Source organism: Pelophylax lessonae (assembly GCF_965119305.1).
Source record: "Pelophylax lessonae genome assembly, chromosome: 13".
NCBI lineage: Eukaryota > Metazoa > Chordata > Amphibia > Anura > Ranidae > Pelophylax > Pelophylax lessonae.
The window spans coordinates 192920837-192941331 of NC_138780.1; the positions used below are offsets into that span (position 1 = coordinate 192920837).

At 45.6% G+C, this 20495-nt stretch overlaps 1 protein-coding gene across 1 annotated transcript in view; it reads left to right on the plus strand.

Moving 5' to 3' along the window:
- Positions 1 to 20495, plus strand: part of SLC24A4 (solute carrier family 24 member 4) — a 224737-nt gene that overhangs the window by 29245 nt on the left and 174997 nt on the right. Inside the window, exon 2 of the mRNA XM_082275860.1 lies at positions 4669 to 4782. Coding sequence (XP_082131986.1) covers positions 4669 to 4782 — 114 coding nt within the window. The remainder of the gene's footprint in view (positions 1 to 4668; positions 4783 to 20495) is intronic.

A 20495-nucleotide genomic window follows, 5' to 3' on the forward strand; every position in this document is an offset into this window, starting at 1 on the left:
AATTGCTGCATTTGTAAATTTCAATTGCCAGTATAAAAGAATAGTAGTGGGGGGGGGGGGGAAAGGCACTTATGGGTTTACCAATAATTTTTTTGAATGATTCTCCTTTTTAAGGGGTGTGTCAGGGGGTGTGTCCTATGCCTACATACTTTTACTAATAGGTGTCCCCCGTTCCTATTTCATATAGTTGGGAGTTATGCTGTAGTAACGTCACTGGTCTCCCCAAAAGTGTCCAACATGTCAGTTAGGGGTCCGATCTGTCCGCCGCAATGTCGCAGTCCCGCTAAAAATCGCAGATGGCCGCCATTACTAGTAAAAAAAATAAATAAAAATGACATAAATCTTTACCCTAGTTTGTAGACGCGATAACTTTTGCGCAAACCAATCAAAATACGCTTATTGGGATTTTTTTATTACCAAAAATATGTAGCAGAAAACAAATTGGCCTAAAATGATGAAAATGTTTGATTTTTTTTTTTTTTTTTATTGGGAATGTTTTATAGCAGAAAGTAAAAAATTATGTATTTTTTTTCTGAGTTGTCACAATTTTTTTGTTTATAGCGCAATAAATAAAAACCACAGAGGTGATCAAATACCACCAAAAGAAAGCTGTTTGTGGGAATAAAAGGACATCAATTTTATTTGGGTACAGCGTCGCACTACTGCGCAATTTTCATTTAAAGCAACGCAGTGCCGAATCACTAAAAATGGCCTTTTCATTAAGGGGGAAAATCAGAAGTGGTTAAAGCTCCCCTCCCTCTCCAAAAATTAAAAGTAAACAGCTACACACACTGTAGCTGCTGACTTTAAATATTAGGACACTTAGCCCCGGTTCACACTAGGGCGACCTGTGAGGCGACCTGGTCGCCTCACAGGTCGCCGCAGGTCGCCTCCCATAGGGAAGCTGCAGACCCGTTCTAATAGGAGCGACACAAGTCTCTCCGACTTAGAAAAAGGGTCCGGAGCTTCTTTGGGGCGACCAGGAGGCGACCGCCATAGACTTCAATGTTATGAAGTCCGTGGCGGCCGCTCCGAGGTCGCGGCGCGATGCTCGCACCGCGATCTCGGAGGTTGCCCCGGCAAGTAGCGTCGCGTGTATGTGAACCGGTGCTTACCTGTCCTGGAGTCCAGCGATGACGGCACCGCAGCCGATGTTTCCATCAGCTGTCAGGTGCTGCCACCGCCATTGCCTGTAAGGGAACCCGGGAGTGAAGCCTAGCGGCTTAACGGGTGGATCCCTACTGTGCATGCGGGAAGTACGCTGCGCATTCGGATTGGCTCGGCGCCTGGGGAAGGAGGAGGGGCCAAACTTCCGAGGGACGGTTCCGCTGTGCCGTCTCCCAGAAGTGGAGAAGGATACCTGTCAAAAACAGTTACCCATTCCCCCCTCCCCCCTGAAAGGTGCCAAATGTGGCACCGGAGGGGAGAAGGAAGCAAATGAGCAGAAGTTCCACTTATGGGTGGAACTCCGCTTTAAGTATTTATTTTTGGATGATAGGTATACAGTCTGGATCTCTAATCTAATCCTTGGTGTACATTTACGTAATGTCCGTAGCCCTGATGAAGGGGGAACTCCCGAGCCCCCGAAAAGTGTTGGATTATTAATGTTTGAGACATCTAAAAATTGCAAAAATGCTCATTGATTTTACCTTTCCTTTTTACTTCCTGCCCTGGCTTCTAAAAAACGATGACCTCACTTTGGCGTAGAGGAACAGGTAGGCCGCGGCTACCGATCAGAAAAGCTGCAAACAGCTGACTGGGGGAATTAGCACAGTTTTTTTCTACTCGGCAGAGTCAGTGACATTGTGAACAAGCTAATCCTCCGCTAATCCCTAAATCCTAATTTTTCCTAAAAACACCAAATCTGGAGTCAGGTCCGTAATAGCATTGGGGAAACGCATTAACCCTCTGTGGGAAGGTTACCGTAACGGTAAAGGGATCGGTGCTCCTTGTATTATCTAGATACAATATAGGGGTTGATTTACTAAAGGAAAATATACTGTACACTGCAAGTGCAGTTGCTCCAGAGTTTAGTAAATGAGGTAAATCTTCACTTTGCAAAGAATATCCAATCACATGCAAGGAAAAAAAAAAACAGCCCCTTTACTTGTGCATGATTGGATGATAGAAAAAACAGCAGAGCTTCCCCTCAGATCTACAGTATATTTAGTAGGGATTAACCGATTATCGGCAAAGCTGATATATCGAGGGGCGATCTGCACTTTCCCCGATATATCGGAATCGGCCACCAAGGTTACCGATATTGCCGATATTTCGGGAAAGTGCTGTACTGGAGTGATGCCTGCAGCTAGAGACATCACTCCGGTACCGGCGTCCATAGCCGACGGTCGGTTGTCTTGTAATGACAACCGATGTGGCTGAGAAGTCGTTCGGCTCTCATTACAAGGAGCGGGAGGGGATGTTCCTCCCCACTCCCGCCGCCTCCAGAGGCTCGCCCAGGTCACCCGGGCATCCTACCTGCACAGCCGCCGAAGAGAAGACCCGATCAAAGCCGCATTCGGCTCTGATCAGGTCTCCATGCAAAAACCTGGAAGTGATGTCATGACATCCCTTTCGGGTACGAATTTAAAAAAAAATGACCGCATTCAAAACAGCCAAACTTGGCATTTAAGTGCAGAGGAGGGGTTTGGGGTCTTTTTGACCCCCCAGATTCCCCCACAACAGTACCCGTCAAGTAAAAAAAAAAAAAATTAAAATTTTTTTTTTTAAATGTACGAAAATATCGGCCGATACACGATGACCAAATTATCGGTATCGGCAATGAAAAAAAGATATCAGTGGATCACTAATATTTAGCATAGTGCACAGTATATTTTCCTTCAGTAAATCAACCTCCCCCATATCTGAATATAATCCATGCAACAGTAAATTCTTGCCGGCCAGCCGCCATAGTTTTATGGTGGCAGGTCAGCTCTGCTAAACAAAATGATGTACCTGTACGTCACTTCATGTAGTAGATGATGGGGGCGTGCGCGCCACCGGAGGCCCGCAAACACACGGATTGGCTAGAGGGGGAGCCAATCAGCGGGTCCGGTGGACGAAATGTCCGTCGGGCACCCGCGATTGCTTCCTATGAAGAATTATGAGTGCTTATGTGCAATCCAGTATTATTAATCTTTATAACTGTTTATAACATTTGATTCCTTTGCCCCTTCCTTATTTCCTATGTGTTGAAACAAATGTTTATCTTCACCTGGGATTCTGTGTTTTGAAATAATGTTACAATGTTATAGTAATCTCAGTCTGCCTGTGGCCATGCTGAATAATTTATCTGCAATGCTCAGGCACGGAACAGCTACCCAGTTCCGGGACAAAGGGTGGGGAGGAGGGACACAATGTTTTTTTTCAGGGATGGGGGCGCACTGTGCCAGTTGCTTAATTTACAGAAGTAGTGACAGCAACATCACTGCCAACCCTAGTGGGGGGGGGGGGATTGGCATCTTTTTTCTTTTTTTGTACCAAAAATATGTAGCAGAAAACAAATTGGCCTAAAATTATGAAAAAAAATATAATTTTATTTTTTTATTTTAGCAGAAAGTGAAAAATATTATTTTTTTTTTTCAGAGTTGTCGCTCTTTTTTTTTTTTTTTTTTGTTTATAGCGCAAAAAATAAAAATTTCACAGGTGATCAAATACCACCAAAAGAAAGCTCTATTTGTAAATTTATTTGTATAAATTTCTTTATTTGAAATTTTTTTTTTTTTCTAGCAGAAAGTGAAACATTGTTTTTTTTTTTTTTTTAGCAGAAAGTGAAATATTATTTTTTTTTTTTTTTCAGAATTGTCTTTTTTTTTTTTTTTTTTGTTTATAGCGCAAAAAATAAATTGCAGAGGTGATCAAATACCACCAAAAGAAAGCTGTATTTGTAAGGCTCGGTTCACACTAGGTCGCCTCCCATAGGGAAACTGCGGACCCGTTCTAATAGGAGCGACACAAGTCGCTCCTACCTAGAAAAAGGGTCCGGAGCTTCTTTGGGGCGAGCAGGAGGCGACCGCCATAGACTTCAATGTTATGAAGTCCGTGCCGGCCAATCCGAGGTCGCCACCCGAAGTAGCGGCGTGGTAATGTGAACCGGCGCTCAATGTATTTATTTATTTATTTGTATAAATTTATTTATTCAAATGCCACCAAAAGAAAGCTGTATTAGTAAATTTATTTGTATAATAATTTCTTTATTTGTAATTTTTTTTTTTTTTTTCAGAAAGTGAAACGTTTTTTTTCAGAATTGTCGCTCTTTTTTTTTTTTTTTATAGCGCAAAAAAATAAAAATCGCAGAGGTGATCAAATACCACCAAAAGAACGCTCTATTTGTGGGAAAAAAGGACATCAATGTTAGTTGGGTACAGCGTCGCACAACCACACAATTGTCCCTCAAAATAACGGGGTGCCGCATCACAAAAAAATGACCTGGTCGTTAAGGGGGAAAATCTTCCGGTGCAGAAGTGTTTAAAAAAAAAAAAAATGAGCAGCTCATCTCTTCAACACTGTGAGCTTGCTTTGCGCTTGACAGGTTTCATTTTCTTTAATTGCAAATTAGGAGATTTAAATTTCCAGAGACAAAATCTGCCGGGGACATCTCACAGCAAACATTGATGTCCGGATACATAAAATCTGCCGTGTTTCATGCCATTTCCCTTTCTCTTTCAGGGCGAGGACTAGCAGAGAGAGATCCGAATTCTGCACAGGGCGATCTCACATGGCGGAACCGCAGGCTGATGGCGTCAGTAAACAGATCCCAGGAGAAGAACTGCACTGAGCCAGGTAATGACGCATCGGCCAGGAACTTACCCTGGGCTGCAAATGTTAAATGATTGGTGGAGTTTCCCTTTAATGGGGATATCTTGTTTGTCACCATTTTTATATATTTATGTGAATGTGATCAACTTAAAGGGGACTAAAAATTACTCTAAACTGTTTTTAAAAAAAAAAAAAAAAAAAAATCTTCCACTCCAGTATGTATTCTTAAGGTGGTATTAACCACTTAAGGACCGATCCCATTTTTGACACTAGTTAAAATCTGTAATTTTTGCTAGAAAGCTACTTGGAACCCTCAAACATTATTTATTTATATATATATATATATATATTTTAGCAAAGACTCTGGAGAATAAAATGGCAGTCACTGCAATATTTTTGCCACGCGGTATTTTTGCAGCAGTCTTTCAAACAACATTTTTTTAAAAAAAATAATTCCACTGCATTTAAAAAAAAAAAGTTAAAATGTGTATATTTTTTGCTAGAAAACTACTTAGAACCCCCAAACAAAATATATATATATATATATATATATATATATATATATATATATATATATATATATATATATATATATATATATATATATATATATATATATATATATATATATATATATATATATATATATATACATTTTTTAGCAAAGACTCTGGAGAATAAAATGGCGGTCATTGCAATATTTTTGTCACACACTATTTGCACAGCGGTCTTTCAAACGACATTTTTTAAAAAAATTAAATTTCACTGCATTTAAAAAAAAAAAAAAAAGTTTCAAATCTGTATTTTTTGCTAGAAAACTACTTAGAACCCCCAAATATATATATATATATATATATATATATATATATATATATATATATATATATATATATATATATATATATATATATATATATATAAAATATTTTTTTTTAAGCAAAGACTCTGGAGAATAAAATGGCGGTCATTGCAATATTTTTTGTCACGCGGTATTTGCGCAGTGGTCTTTTTTTTGGGGGAAAAAATTACATTTCACTGCATTTAAAAAAAACTAAACAGTAATGTTAACCCATTTTTTTGTATATTGTGAAAGATGATGTCACGCCGAGTAAATAGATTGTGGAGGCTGGTAGATATGTTTTTGCTGCTGGGGCTGTTTTGTTTCACGGGTCCATTGCTGCTGAGGGAATCTATTGTTGCTGGGGGATGGGGGTCTGTTGTTGCTGTTGGGGGATCTAATGTTGCTGGGGGGTCAATTGTTGCTGGAAGTGATCTGCTGTTGAGGAAAGGGTTTGATTGTGGAGGCTGGTAGATCTGTTGTTGCTGCTGGGGCTGTGTTTTTCAGGGGTCCATTGCTGCTGAGGGAATCTTTTGTTGCTGGGGGAGGGGGGTCTGTTGTTGCTGTTGAGGGATCTAATGTTGCTGGGGGGTCAGTTGTTGCTGGAAGTGGTCTACTGTGGAGGAAGGGGTTTGATTGTGGAGGCTGGGAGATCTGCTGTTGCTACTAGGGTTATTTTATTTCAGTGGTCCATTGCTGCTGAGGGAACCTATTGTTTCTGGGGGGGTCTGTTGTTGCTGTCGGGGTGATCTTATATTGCTGGGGGGGGGGTCAATTGTTGCTGGAAGTGATCTACTGTTGAGGAAGAGGTTTGATTGTGGAGGCTGAGAGATCTGTTGTTGCTGCCGAGGGGATTTTGTTTCAGGTGTCCATTGCTGCTGAGGGAATCTATTGTTGCTGGGGGGTCTATTGTTGCTGTTGGGGATATAATGTTGCTGGGGGTCAGTTGTTGCTGGAAGTGATCTACTGTTGAGGAAAGGGTTTGATTGTGGAGACTGGGAGATCTGTTGTTGCTGCTGGGAATATTTTGTTTCAGGGGTCCATTTGCTGCTGAGGGAATCTATTGTTGCTGGGGGAGGTCTGTTGTTGCTGTCGGGGATCTAATGTTGCTGGGGGGGCAATCGTTGCTGGAAGTGATCTACTGTTGAGGAAGGGGCTTGATTGTGGAGGCTGGGAGATCTGTTGCTGCTGGGGGTATTTTATTTCAGGGGTCAATTGCTACTGAGGGGATCCATTGTTGCTGGGGGGGGGGCTAATGTTGCTGGCAGCAGGGGAAAAATTCCATACAAATGACTTAGCACTACAAAATGATACTTGTTCCTGTAGTCTCTAAAAGGGGCGGTACTGGTAGGTGGGTAGGGGGTGGAACCAAGGAACGGTGCTCAGAGGTGAGTGGGGGGTGGAACCAAGGAACGGTGCTGGGAGGTGAGTGGGGGGTGGAACCAAGGAACGGTGCTGGGAGGTGGGTAGGGAGGTGGAACCAAGGAGCGGTACTGGGAAGTGGGTAGGGAGGTGGAACCAAGGAACGGTGCTGGGAGGTGGGTAGGGGGGTGGAACCAAGGAACAGTGCTCGGAGGTGGGTAGGGGGGGTGGAACCAAGGAACGGTGCTGGGAGGTGGGTAGGGAGGTGGAACCAAGGAGCGGTACTGGGAAGTGGGTAGGGAGGTGGAACCAAGGAACGGTGCTGGGAGGTGAGTGGGGGGTGGAACCAAGGAACGGTGCTGGGAGGTGAGTGGGGGGTGGAACCAAGGAACGGTGCTGGGAGGTGGGTAGTGGGTGGAACCAAGGAACAGTGCTCGGAGGTCGGTAGGGGGGGTGGAACCAAGGTACGGTGCTGGGAGGTGGGTAGGGGGGTGGAACCAAGGAACGGTGCTGGGAGGTGGGTAGGGAGGTGGAACCAAGGAACGGTGCTGGGAGGTGGGTAGGGAGGTGGAACCAAGGAGCGGTACTGGGAAGTGGGTAGGGAGGTGGAACCAAGGAGCGGTACTGGGAGGTGGGTAGGGAGGTGGAACCAAGGAACGGTGCTTGGAGGTGGGTAGGGGGTGGAACCAAGGAACGGTGCTTGGAGGTGGGTAGGGGGTGGAACCAAGGAGCGGTACTGGGAAGTGGGTAGGGAGGTGGAACCAAGGAGCGGTACTGGGAAGTGGGTAGGGAGGTGGAACCAAGGAACGGTGCTGGGAGGTGGGTAGGGAGGTGGAACCAAGGAACGGTGCTGGGAGGTGAGTGGGGGGTGGAACCAAGGAACGGTGCTGGGAGGTGGGTAGGGAGGTGGAACCAAGGAGCGGTACTGGGAAGTGGGTAGGGAGGTGGAACCAAGGAACGGTGCTGGGAGGTGGGTAGGGGGGTGGAACCAAGGAACAGTGCTCGGAGGTGGGTAGGGGGGGTGGAACCAAGGAACGGTGCTGGGAGGTGGGTAGGGAGGTGGAACCAAGGAGCGGTACTGGGAAGTGGGTAGGGAGGTGGAACCAAGGAACGGTGCTGGGAGGTGAGTGGGGGGTGGAACCAAGGAACGGTGCTGGGAGGTGAGTGGGGGGTGGAACCAAGGAACGGTGCTGGGAGGTGGGTAGTGGGTGGAACCAAGGAACAGTGCTCGGAGGTCGGTAGGGGGGGTGGAACCAAGGTACGGTGCTGGGAGGTGGGTAGGGGGGTGGAACCAAGGAACGGTGCTGGGAGGTGGGTAGGGAGGTGGAACCAAGGAACGGTGCTGGGAGGTGGGTAGGGAGGTGGAACCAAGGAGCGGTACTGGGAAGTGGGTAGGGAGGTGGAACCAAGGAGCGGTACTGGGAGGTGGGTAGGGAGGTGGAACCAAGGAACGGTGCTTGGAGGTGGGTAGGGGGTGGAACCAAGGAACGGTGCTTGGAGGTGGGTAGGGGGTGGAACCAAGGAGCGGTACTGGGAAGTGGGTAGGGAGGTGGAACCAAGGAGCGGTACTGGGAAGTGGGTAGGGAGGTGGAACCAAGGAACGGTGCTGGGAGGTGGGTAGGGAGGTGGAACCAAGGAACGGTGCTTGGAGGTGGGTAGGGGGTGGAACCAAGGAACGGTGCTCAGAGGTGGGTAAGGGGCGGAGACAAGAATTGACTCAGAAGGGGGGGGGGTTCCTGCACCTATTCTCTGAGAAAAAAAAAAGCCCAGATGGTTTACATGAATACATAAAAGATCATTGTAAGCACCCCTATCAGTGTTAAATGGTTTGTTTCATCCCTGTAACTGATACAATCTGCTGGAGAGCTTGTGCTTTTGAAAAAAAAAAAAAAAACATACTTGCTGGCTGGATCATCACGTGAAAATAGAAGAAAGAAAGCCTAAAAAAGGAAAACGAATGCAGCCATCACATTTAGGAATTGGTAAGCTGCAATAAATAAATATAATAAATGTTTGCTTTTGGGTTTAATATCACTTTAACTCAAAAAGTCTCTTCTTTCGCTCTCAACCTCCTCCAGATTCCTTTATTTTTTTTGTTTCTGCTGTGATACAACTTCCCAGGGCCGGGACAAGGGGTGGGCAGGAGGGGAGGTTGCCCTGGGTGCAATGGTTTATTGCAGGGATGGGGGGGCATCTTGACCCCAACCCTAAGGGAAGGGGGGGGGCACAGTTTGGCATCCTTGCCCTGGGTGCTGGATGACCTTGTCCTGGCACTGCAACTTCCTGTTTGCGGGCGGCTTAATTCGTTCCCCGTGGTCCCCTCTATGTAGAAACGTAGCCCTCATCCACTAGAACCATTCTGATTTTGGATAGAGCAAAGGAGGGTTAGAACCCCATCAGATTTTCTTTTTCTCTTAACTTCCTGTCCCATCGCCAAACAGGAAGTGAGAGAAAATCCCTGCAAATTAAGAGAATTTCTTGGGAAACTCCAGGTTCCCCAGGACTAGTGTCCCCATTGAAAGAATTCCCCTCTATTACCTTTCTGGGGACAACTCAAAATTTGGGATTTTCTTTTTACTTTCAATGATAACTGTACACAGGACAAATATCTTAACGGAAAACTGACAGGGGCTCTAATCCTTCTGCACTATATATATCTATCTATCTATATCACAGTGCCTTGCGAAAGTATTCGGCCCCCTTGAACTTTGCAACCTTTTGCCACATTTCAGGCTTCAAACATAAAGATATAAAACTATAATTTTTTTTTAAGAATCAACAAGTGGGACACAATCATGGAGTGGAACGAAATTTATTGGATATTTCAAACTTTTTTTTAACAAATAAAAAACTGAAAAATTGGGCGTGCAAAATTATTTGTAGCGCCACCTTTTGCTGTGATTACAGCTGTAAGTCGCTTGGGGAATGTCTCTATCAGTTTTGCACATCGAGAGACTGAAATTTTTGCCCATTCCTCCTTGCAAAACAGCTCGAGCTCAGTGAGGTTGGATGGAGAGCGTTTGTGAACAGCAGTTTTCAGTTCTTTCCACAGATTCTCGATTGGATTCAGGTCTGGACTTTGACTTGGCCATTCTAACACCTGGATATGTTTATTTGTGAACCATTCCATTGTAGATTTTGCTTTATGTTTTAGATCATTGTCTTGTTGGAAGACAAATCTCCGTCCCAGTCTCAGGTCTTTTGCAGACTCCATCAGGTTTTCTTCCAGAATGGTCCTGTATTTGGCTCCATCCATCTTCCCATCAATTTTAACCATCTTCTCTGTCCCTGCTAAAGAAAAGCAGGCCCAAACCATGATGCTGCCACCACCATGTTTGACAGTGGAGATGGTGTGTTCAGGGTGATGAGCTGTGTTGCTTTTACGCCAAACATAACGTTTTGCATTGTTGCCAAAAAGTTTGATTTTGGTTTCATCTGACCAGAGCCCCTTCTTCCACATGTTTGGTGTCTCCCAGGTGGCTTGTGGCAAACTTTAAACAACACTTTTTATGGATATCTTTAAGAAATGTCTTTCTTCTTGCCACTCTTCCATAAAGGGCAGATTTGTGCAGTATACGACTGATTGTTGTCCTATGGACAGAGTCTCCCACCTCAGCTGTAGATCTCTGCAGTTCATCCAGAGTGATCATGGGCCTCTTGGCTGCATCTCTGATCAGTCTTCTCCTTGTATGAGCTGAAAGTTTAGAGGGACGGCCAGGTCTTCATAGATTTGCAGTGGTCTGATACTCCTTCCATTTCAATATTATGGCTTGCACAGAGCTCCTTGGGATGTTTAAAGCTTGGGAAATCTTTTTGTATCCAAATCCGGCTTTAAACTTCTCCACAACAGTATCTCTGACCTGCCTGGTGTGTTCCTTGTTCTTCATGATGCTCTCTGGCTTTAAACGGACCTCTGAGACTATCACAGTGCATTTATACAGAGACTTGATTACACACAGGTGGATTCTATTTATCATCATTAGTCATTTAGGTCAACATTGGATCATTCAGAGATCCTCACTGAACTTCTGGAGAGAGTTTGCTGCACTGAAAGTAAAGGGGCTGAATAATTTTGCACGCCCAATTTTTCAGTTTTTTATTTGTTAAAGTTTGAAATATCCAAAACATTTCGTTCCACTTCATGATTGTGTCCCTCTTGTTGTTGATTCTTCACAAAATATTACAGTTTTATATCTTTATGTTTGAAGCCTGAAATGTGGCAAAAGGTCGCAAAGTTCAAGGGGGCCGAATACTTTCGCAAGGCACTGTGTGTGTGTATATATATATATATATATATATATATATATATATATATATATATATATATATATATATATATATATATATATATATATATAATATATATATATAATGGAAAACTGACAGGGTTTCTAATCCTTCTGCACTATATATCTGTCCGCTGCAATGTCGCAGTCCCGCTAAAAATCGCAGATTGCCGCCATTACAAGTAAAATAATTAAATTAAATAAATAAAAATCTTTCCCCTAGTTTGTAGATGCGAAATCTTTTGCGCAAACCAATCAAAATAAGCTTATTGGGATTTTTTTATTACCAAAAATATGTAGCAGAATATAAATTGGCGTAAAATGATGAAAAAATTTGATTTTTAATTATTTTTTATTGAGAATGTTATACAGCAGAATGTGAAAAATATTATTTATTTATTTATTTTTTTATTATTTTCTATTTTGTTTCCCACGAAAGTGGAGTTACCCCTTAAAGCCATATTACTAATTAAACTGGAGAAGCAATAAGTCTGGACTTAAAATTCACGGAGAACTTGCTGCTTTGTTCTTCACCATCTGTCAGTCATATGACCAAAGGTAGTCAGTTGGTCATGTGATCTGTGCTGAAGGGGGGATTAGAGTACAGGATGATCCTCTTCTTCGGTAGTAGATATGTGTTGTTGGACCCCTGGCTGGAAGAATATAAACATTCAGAATCTGTTAGAGATGGCTCTCGTTCAATTAGGGTGTCCCAGATGGTCCCTGGAGTGGTCTGAGGAACACTGGAAGAATGAGAGTGCTACAAAGCTTGAATAAGTCCAGTAAGAAAGTTTATTTTTCAAGAGCCTCAATCAAAAACCCAACACGTTTTGGTGGCTCAAAACTCCCTTCATCAGGGCTTATATGCTGGCAGTGAGTTCAATTTCGTAAAATGAATGCAGCAAAAAATTACTGACTGGCTGTCATGTTTATTAATTTTGAAAATTTTCTTCAGTACAAATTGGAACTCCCTGCCAGCAACTAAACCCTGACGAAGGGAGGCTTATGAGCCCCAGAAACGTGTTGGAGTTATGATTTTAATGTTCAGAAAAATGTAATTGCTACTGCACTCTTTCAAGCCTTGTGGCGCTCTTTGCTTCTAGCATTCTCCTGATCTTCCCCTTAGGTTTCTGGTCACATAGATAGTTAGAGGGAGGGGGATGGGTACATTGATGTTAGGAATGTCAGAGCAAGCGATAGCAGTGATGGATTGCGGATGGCGCGCATAGTGCGGTAAGTCAGACTGCCACACCCACACCTAAGGTCCATTGCAATAGCCGGGGAACTAACATTTTTATTAAATGGGTGTAGAAAATTACAGCAAACTTGGAACATCCAGTTTATTGGAAGTCGGGGAGGTTTTTATAATTGAGGTCCCCACTCCAGACAAATGTGGAATTGCACTGGATTACAACACCCAGGGTTCATACAGTCACGTGTTTCACGTCTCAAGGTTAGAATCACACACAAGAGATTATACTCCATACAGTTCAATGAAATGTCTCAGCGTGAAAATTCCTCTGCTCCCTCTTTTTTCTCCTCTCTTCCTCTAATTTCCCCCCTCCCTTCTCTTCTTTTTCCTTTCATTCACCCCCCCTTTCTTCATTCCCCTCATTGCTTGTCCCTCTTTTCTTCCTCTCACCCTTTCCCCTTTTCTCTACCCTCTCTATGCTATCTCCCCTTTCTCTCTTCTCTCATCTCTATGCATTCTCCTCTCCCTCTGCTCTTCCTTTTCTCTCCCCTACCATCTCTCCTCTCCCTCTTCTCTTCCCTTTCTCTCCTCTCCCATCTCTCCTCTCCCTCTGCTCTTCCCTTTCTCTCCTCTGCCATCTCTCCTCTCCCTCTTCTCTTCCCTTTCTCCCCTACCATCTCTCCTTTCCCTCTGCTCTTCTCTTTCTCTCCTCTGCCATCTCTCCTCTCCCTCTTCTCTTCCCTTTCTCTCCTCTCCCATCTCTCCTCTCCCTCTTCTCTTCCCTTTCTCTCCTCTCCCATCTCTCCTCTCCCTCTGCTCTTCCCTTTCTCTCCTCTCCCTCTGCTCTTCCCTTTCTCTCCTCTCCCTCTGCTCTTCCCTTTTTCTCCTCTCCCTCTGCTCTTCCCTTTCTCTCCTCTCCCTCTGCTCTTCCCTTTCTCTCCTCTACCATCTATCCTCTCCCTCTCCTCTTCCCTTTCTCTCCTCTACCATCTCTCCTCTCCCTCTCCTCTTCCCTTTCTCTCCTCTACCATCTCTCCTCTCCCTCTCCTCTTCCCTTTCTCTCCTCTACCATCTCTCCTCTCCCTCTCCTCTTCCCTTTCTCTCCTCTACCATCTCTCTTCTCCCTCTGCTCTTCCCTTTCTCTCCTCTACCATCTCTCTTCTCCCTCTGCTCTTCCCTTTCTCTCCTCTACCATCTCTCTTCTCCCTCTGCTCTTCCCTTTCTCTCCTCTACCATCTCTCTTCTCCCTCTGTTTTTCCCTTTCTCTCCTCTCCCCTCTCTATCCAATCCTCTCTCTCTCTCTCCTGCCCCCGTTGTCTTCCTTCTTCTCTTCCCTATCCTCCTTCTCTGATTTCCCCACTATCTTCCGTTTTCACTCCCCACTGTTCCCTCTCCTATCTCCTTCTCCTTTCACTCCTCTCTCTTCTGTCCCCTCTCTCCGCTTTCCCCTCTTCTTGGCCTCTACTCTTCCCTCAATCTCCTGTTCTCTCTACTTTCCCCTATCGCTTCTATCCTCTCCCCTCTCTCGATGTCTCTCCTCTGCCTTTCTCTTCCATCCTCTCCCCCCTCTCTTTGTCTCTCTTCTGCCTCTCGCTTCTGTCCACTCCCCTCTCTATGTCTCTCCTCCATCTCTCTCTTCTATCCTCTCCCCTCTCTCTATGTCCCTCCTCTGCCTCTTTCTTCTATCCTCCCACCTCTCTTTATGTCTCTCCTCTGTCTCTATCTTGTATCCTCTCCCCTCTCTCTTTGTCTCTCCTCTGCCTCTCCCCTCCCTCTGTCTCTCATCCACCTCTCTCTTCTACCCTCTCCCCTCTTGCTATATCTCCCCTCTGCCTCTCTCTTCTATCCTCTTCCCTCTCTCTGTCTCTCCTCCGCCTCTCTTCTATCCTCTCCCCTCTCTATATGTCTCTCCTGTTTCTCTTTCCTGTCCTTTCTACTCTCCCCTCTCTCTCCTATTCCCATCGATTCTAACTCCTCTCTCTTTTGTCCCCACTCTCTCCTCAAATTCCTTCCCACTTTACTCTCTTCTGTCCCCACTGTCTTTTCTCCTCTTTATCCCATTCACCCTTTTGCACCTTTTCTCCCTCCTGTCTCCTTTCTTCTCCCTTCTGTCCCCTTGATATCCTCTGCCCTCTCTCCACTTTTCTCTTTCTTCTCTCCCCTCTATTCCCTTTCTTCTTTCCCTCTTCCTTCTCCCATCTCTCCTCTCCCTTCTTCACCCTCTCTACCTTTTCTTCTCTTCCCTCTCTTCTCATCTCTTCCCTCTATTTCTCCTCTCTGTTCTCTCTGCTTTTCTCTCTCCTCTTTCCCCTCTATACCCTTTTCTTTCTCTCTTGTCCTCTCTCTTCTACCACCTCCCACCTCTCCTCTCTTCTTTCCTCTTTGGACCCTTTCTTATCTTTACACTCTCTCCTCTCTCTTCTTTCCCTCCTCTCTCCTCTATATTCCCTTTTCTCTCTCCTTTGTCCTCTCTCCTCTACTCTCCTCCTTACCCTTTCTTCTTTTCTCTCCTCTCTCCCCTCCTATACCCTTTTCTTTCTCTCTTGTCCCTTCTCCTTTACCCTCTCCCATCTCTCCTCTTTTTTCTCCCCTGGACCGTTTCTTATCTTCTCGCTCTCTCCTCTCTCTTCTTTCCCTTCTCCCTCCACTTTTCTCTCTCCCCTCTATTCCCTTTTCTCTCTCCTTTGTCCTCTCTACCTTTTCTACTCTTCTCTCACTCTTCTCTCCTCTATTTGCCCTTTTCTCTCTTTTGTCCTCTCTCCTCTTTACTCTCTCACACTCACTCTTCTTTCTCCTTTTTACCCGTTCTTCTCTTCTTTCACTCCTCTCTCCTTCCTCTTCTCTTCCCTCTCTACTCTTTCTTCTGCTCTCTCCCTATTTGATTTGTTCTCGCTCCTATCGCCTCTCTTCTCTCTGCTTTACTTACTTTGTTCTTATTCCTCTACCCTTTCCCTTCCCTATTTCCTCCCCCCCTCTCCTCTCCCTTCTTTCTTCTCCTTTTAATCCAGTTGGAGTTGCAAGAAAAGACTGAGAACATTGCTACCAGATTTAACTGTTTTTGGGGGGTTTCCAGCATATTCTGGGCCTATCCAGTGGCCTCTTCTAGTTAGATTTGGATTCTTGTGTAGCGCCCAACAGTGCCAGGTAAAGAGCATTAAAGGGCCCCGGGCAATGCAGTGCACTGGGGCCCCGCCTATACTATCACCCACGAGAATAAAAATGCAAATTATTGATAAGGAGATATTTATTGATACAGCAGTGCCAGGCTAATGACAGCTTCTGAGTTGGGCGGCTGGGTCCGGTGAACACACAGACAGACAGGAGTCAAGACTCGACTGTCCTGTGTGCGCCTGTTCCTGTGGAGGCAGACAGGAATTCTGCAGTTGTGGGCTCCCCCCTCCACGGCCCAAGTGGCCTGATAGCAGTGCAGGGCCGACAGGCGCTTGCCACCTGCTAAGTTTGGCGGCGGGATGTACACGGGAATCTGGACTGATGCTTGGCTGGGGCTGGGTAGCTGGGCAAGTGGAGCTCCCTGGGCAAGTGGGGCCCCCGAGCAAATGCCCAGCGTGCCCATGCAGTAAGATGGCCCTGGCGCCCAAGGTAGCCTCCCTAGTGGTGCTCATTTAGGACGCCCAAACCATTTCAGCTTTCCCCTTTTAATATTAGAGAGAAACATTTCTGCTATGAGTCACTTCCAGACCACCACATACCGGAGCCCAGGGCTTTTTTTTCTCAGCGTTTAGGTGCAGGAAACCCCCTTTTTCGGAGTCTCTTGTCCCCTACTTATCTCCGAGCACCGTTTCTTGATTCCTCCCACCTCTCAATATCGCCCCTTTTAGAGAATACAGAGCGTGTCATTTTGTGGTGCTAAGTAATTTGTATGGAATTTGTTAATGATAACAAGAAAAGCAGTAAAATAGATCCCCTGCAGCCAGCAGCAAATGACCCCCCCCCCCCAGCAACAATAGATTTTCCCCAGCAACAATGGACCCCTGCAAAATAAATACCACCCCAGCAACAACCGATTTCCCAGCAGCCAGCATCAATAGACCCCGGCCTCAACAGCAGATCCCTTCCAGCAACAATTGGCCTCCCAGCAACATAAGCCCCCCCCCCCCCCACAGCTACCAGGCAACAATAGACCATCCTAGCAACAATAGACCACCATGCAAGAATAGATCTCCCAGCAGCCAACATCAATAGACCCCCGTCTCAACAACAGATCCCTTCCAGCAACAATTGACCCCCCCCCCCCCAGCAACAACCCCCCCCCAGGAAAACCAGCAACAATAGACCTCCCCAGCAACAATCGACCACCATATCATACAAAATAGATCCCCTCCAGCATCAATAGACCTCCCAGCAGCCAGCATTAATAGACCCCTGCCTCAACAGCAGATCCCTTCCAGCAACAATTGATCCCCCAGCAACATAAGCCCCCCCCCCCCCCCACCAGAAAGCCCGCAACAATTGACCATGCAAAAATAGATCCCCTCCTGCAACAATAAATCACCCAGCATCAACAGACCCCTGCCTCAACAGCCGATCCCTTCCAGCAACAATTGTCCCCCTTGCAGCAAACCAGCAACAATAGACCACCATGCAAAAATAGATTCCCTCCAGCAACAATAGATCTCCCAGAAGCCAGCATCAACAGACCCCTGTCTCAACGGCAGATCCCTTCCAGCAACAATTGACCCCCCCCCAGGAAAACCAGCAACAATAGACCTCCCCAGCAACAATCGACCGCCATATCATACAAAAATAGATCCCCCTCCAGCATCAATAGACCTCCCAGCAGCCAGCATCAATAGACCCCTGCCTCAACAGCAGATCGCTTCCAGCAACAATTGATCCCCCAGCAACATAAGCCCCCCCCAGCAAACCAGCAACAATAGACCACAATGCAAAAATAGATCCCCTCCAGCAACAATGGATCTCCCAGCAGACAGCATCAATAGTACCCTGCCTTAAGAGCAGATCCCTTCCACCACCATACGCTCCACCTCAGCAAAAACCAGCAACAATAGACCACCATGCAAAAATAGATCCCCTCCAGCAACAATAGATCCCCCAGCAGCCTGCATCAATAGACCCTTCGGCACACCCCAGCACCCCTTGTCATTACATACAATACATTCAGTACTAGAGGTGCCAGAAACTGCGCTACCCTGCGTTCCCGCTGAAAAAAAAAAGCCCTGCCTGAGCCCAATAATCCCATGGAAAAAGAACATTTCTGCCCCCCCAATCCTGTTCTTTCAGTCCCCAGCCCTCGGGTAATGTCTACAACTGAGAGCATGGACAGGTACATGGAAAGCCTTTTTGTGAAACATCCCCACCATGGACTTCTACAGTGTCCACAATCTTCAGCTGCACACCCACTCCCAACATTTTACATGAAGGAATAAATATTACATATAAATAGACTACACAGGAGACCTCATCTGCTACAGATACAGTGATAATTGTCAGCTCCCAGAGAAAACACAATCCCCCCCCACCCCTCTTTTATCTTATACACCTGATTAATGAGTATTGTGCACAATGGTTAGCGTCATGCAGATTGTCTCTTTAATTACTTTTCTATGTATTGGCGGCTCTCGTCCTTTCTGAGCCCCCTGCCGCCCACCACCGCTCCATGCCCACTCACTTTAGTTGCCTAGAAGTTGGAAAATAATTTATTTTTCTTAGTTGGCTTTCAAGCCATTTCCTCTCCTTCTTGAACAATGGAAGGGTCTGCCTCTTCTTATCCAACTAAAGATGCCTACATATAGGACCAGTAGTGTAGCGTGGAATGCCAGCACTCAGGGCAAGGCAGGTATTATAGACCTTCGTCATTCCCAGAGTCCCTTCCATCAGAATATACAGTATAGGAAATTTGTACCTTATCATATCCCCAGATCCTCTTCCCCTTCCAGCTAAAATCTCAGTGATCCTCTCCATCTCCAAATCCCTCAGTCCCCAGATACACAGTATATATATATATATATATATATATATATATATATATATATATATATATATATATATATATATATATATATATATATGTATGTATATGTGTGTGTATATATATATATATATATATATATTGTACATACAGTATCTCACAAAAATGAGTACACCCCTGACATTTTTGTAAATATTTTATTCTATCTTTTCATGTGACAACACTTTGGCTCCGTTCACATCTAGGCGTTTTGGGGAGTTTTTCTGCTCAAGGATCAGCTCTCAAAACGCCCAACAAGACAGATCCTATTCATTTCAATGGCCCCTGTTCACATCTGAGCGTTTTGACGCTGTGAGCAAAATGCCCAACGCTCAAAAAAGTACATGAGCTTCTTTTTGGGCAGATTACAGGCTTTTTCCATTGGTCTCTATTCAATCTAAAAATGCCTGCACAAAAAACGCCTGTAAATCGCGGTAAAAACACGCGAAAACGCTACGCTCAGGTGTGAATGTAGCCTGAAGAAATGGCACTTTGCTACAATGTAAAGTAGTGAGTGTACAGCTTGTATAACAGTGTACATTTGCTGTCCCCTCAAAATAACTCAACACACAGCCATTAATGTCGAAACCGCTGGCAACAAAAGTGAGTACACCCCTAAAGGCCCGTACACACGTGCAGATTGTCGGCCGAAAAGATTCGGCCGACGACCGATCAGCCGATTGTAGGCTTGTTAGTATGATGCTTCCGACAGCCGACAGCGCACTTTCGGCCGAACAGAATCTGTCGTGCAAGCATTCAAATTTTTGCTGGCCAACACCAGAACGGCCGATTGTTCGCCAGTTAGTACAGATTTCGGCTGACAGACAGCAGATTTGCAAGACTGGGCATGCTCAGAAAAGAAAAAACACACGGAAAGTTAACCATCACATGACATCACTTCTGCAGTCGGCTGTTGTTGGCCGACAAAATTCGTGTGCAGTCTTTTGCACTTTTCAACAGACACGACAGCCCTCGGACAAAAGATGGCCGATCGTTCGGCCGACGATCGGTACGTGTGTACGGGGCTTTAGTGAAAATGTCCAAATTGGGCCCAATTAGCCATTTTCCCTCCCCAATGTCATGTGACTCGTTAGTGTTACAAGGTCTCAGGTGTGAATGGGGAGCAGGTGTGTTAAATTTGGTGTTATCGCTCTCACTCTCTCATACTGGTCACTGGAAGTTCAACATGGCACCTCATGGCAAAGAACTCTCTGAGGATCTGAAAATAAAAATTGTTGCTCTACATAAAGATGGGCTAGGCTATACGAAGATTGCCAAGACCCTGAAACCGAGTTGCAGCACGGTGGCCAAGACCATACAGCAGTTTACCAGGACAGGTTCCACTCAGAACAGGCCTCGCCATGGTCGACCAAAGAAGTTGAGTGCACGTGCTCAGCGTCATATCCAGAGGTTGTCTTTGGGAAATAGATGTATGAGTGCTGCCAGCATTGCTGCAGAGGTTGAAGGGGTGGGGGTCAGCCTGTCAGTGCTCAGACCATACACTGCACACTGCATCAAATTGGTCTGCATGGCTGTCATCCCAGAAGGAAGCCTCTTCTAAAGATGATGCACAAGAAAGCCCACAAACAGTTTGCTGAAGACAAGCAGACTTAGGACATGGATTACTGGAACCATCTCCTGTGGTCTGATGCGACCAAGATAAACTTATTTGGTTCCGATGGCGTCAAGCATGTGTGGCAGCAACCAGGTGAGGAGTACAAAGACAAGTGTGTCTTGCCTACAGTCAAGCATGGTGGTGGGAGTGTCATGGTCTGGGGCTGCATGAGTGCTGCTGGCACTGGGGAGCTACAGTTCATTGAGGGAACCATGAATGCCAACATGTACTGTGACATACTGCAGAGCATGATCCCCTCCCTTCAGAGACTGGGCCGCAGGGCAGTATTCCAACATAACGACGCCAAACACACCTCCAAGACGACCACTGCCTTGCTAAAGAAGCTGAGGGTAAAGGTGATGGACTGGCCAAGCATGTCTCCAGACCTAAACCCTATTAAGCATCTGTGGGGCATCCTCAAATGGAAGGTGGAGGAGCGCAAGGTCTCTAACATC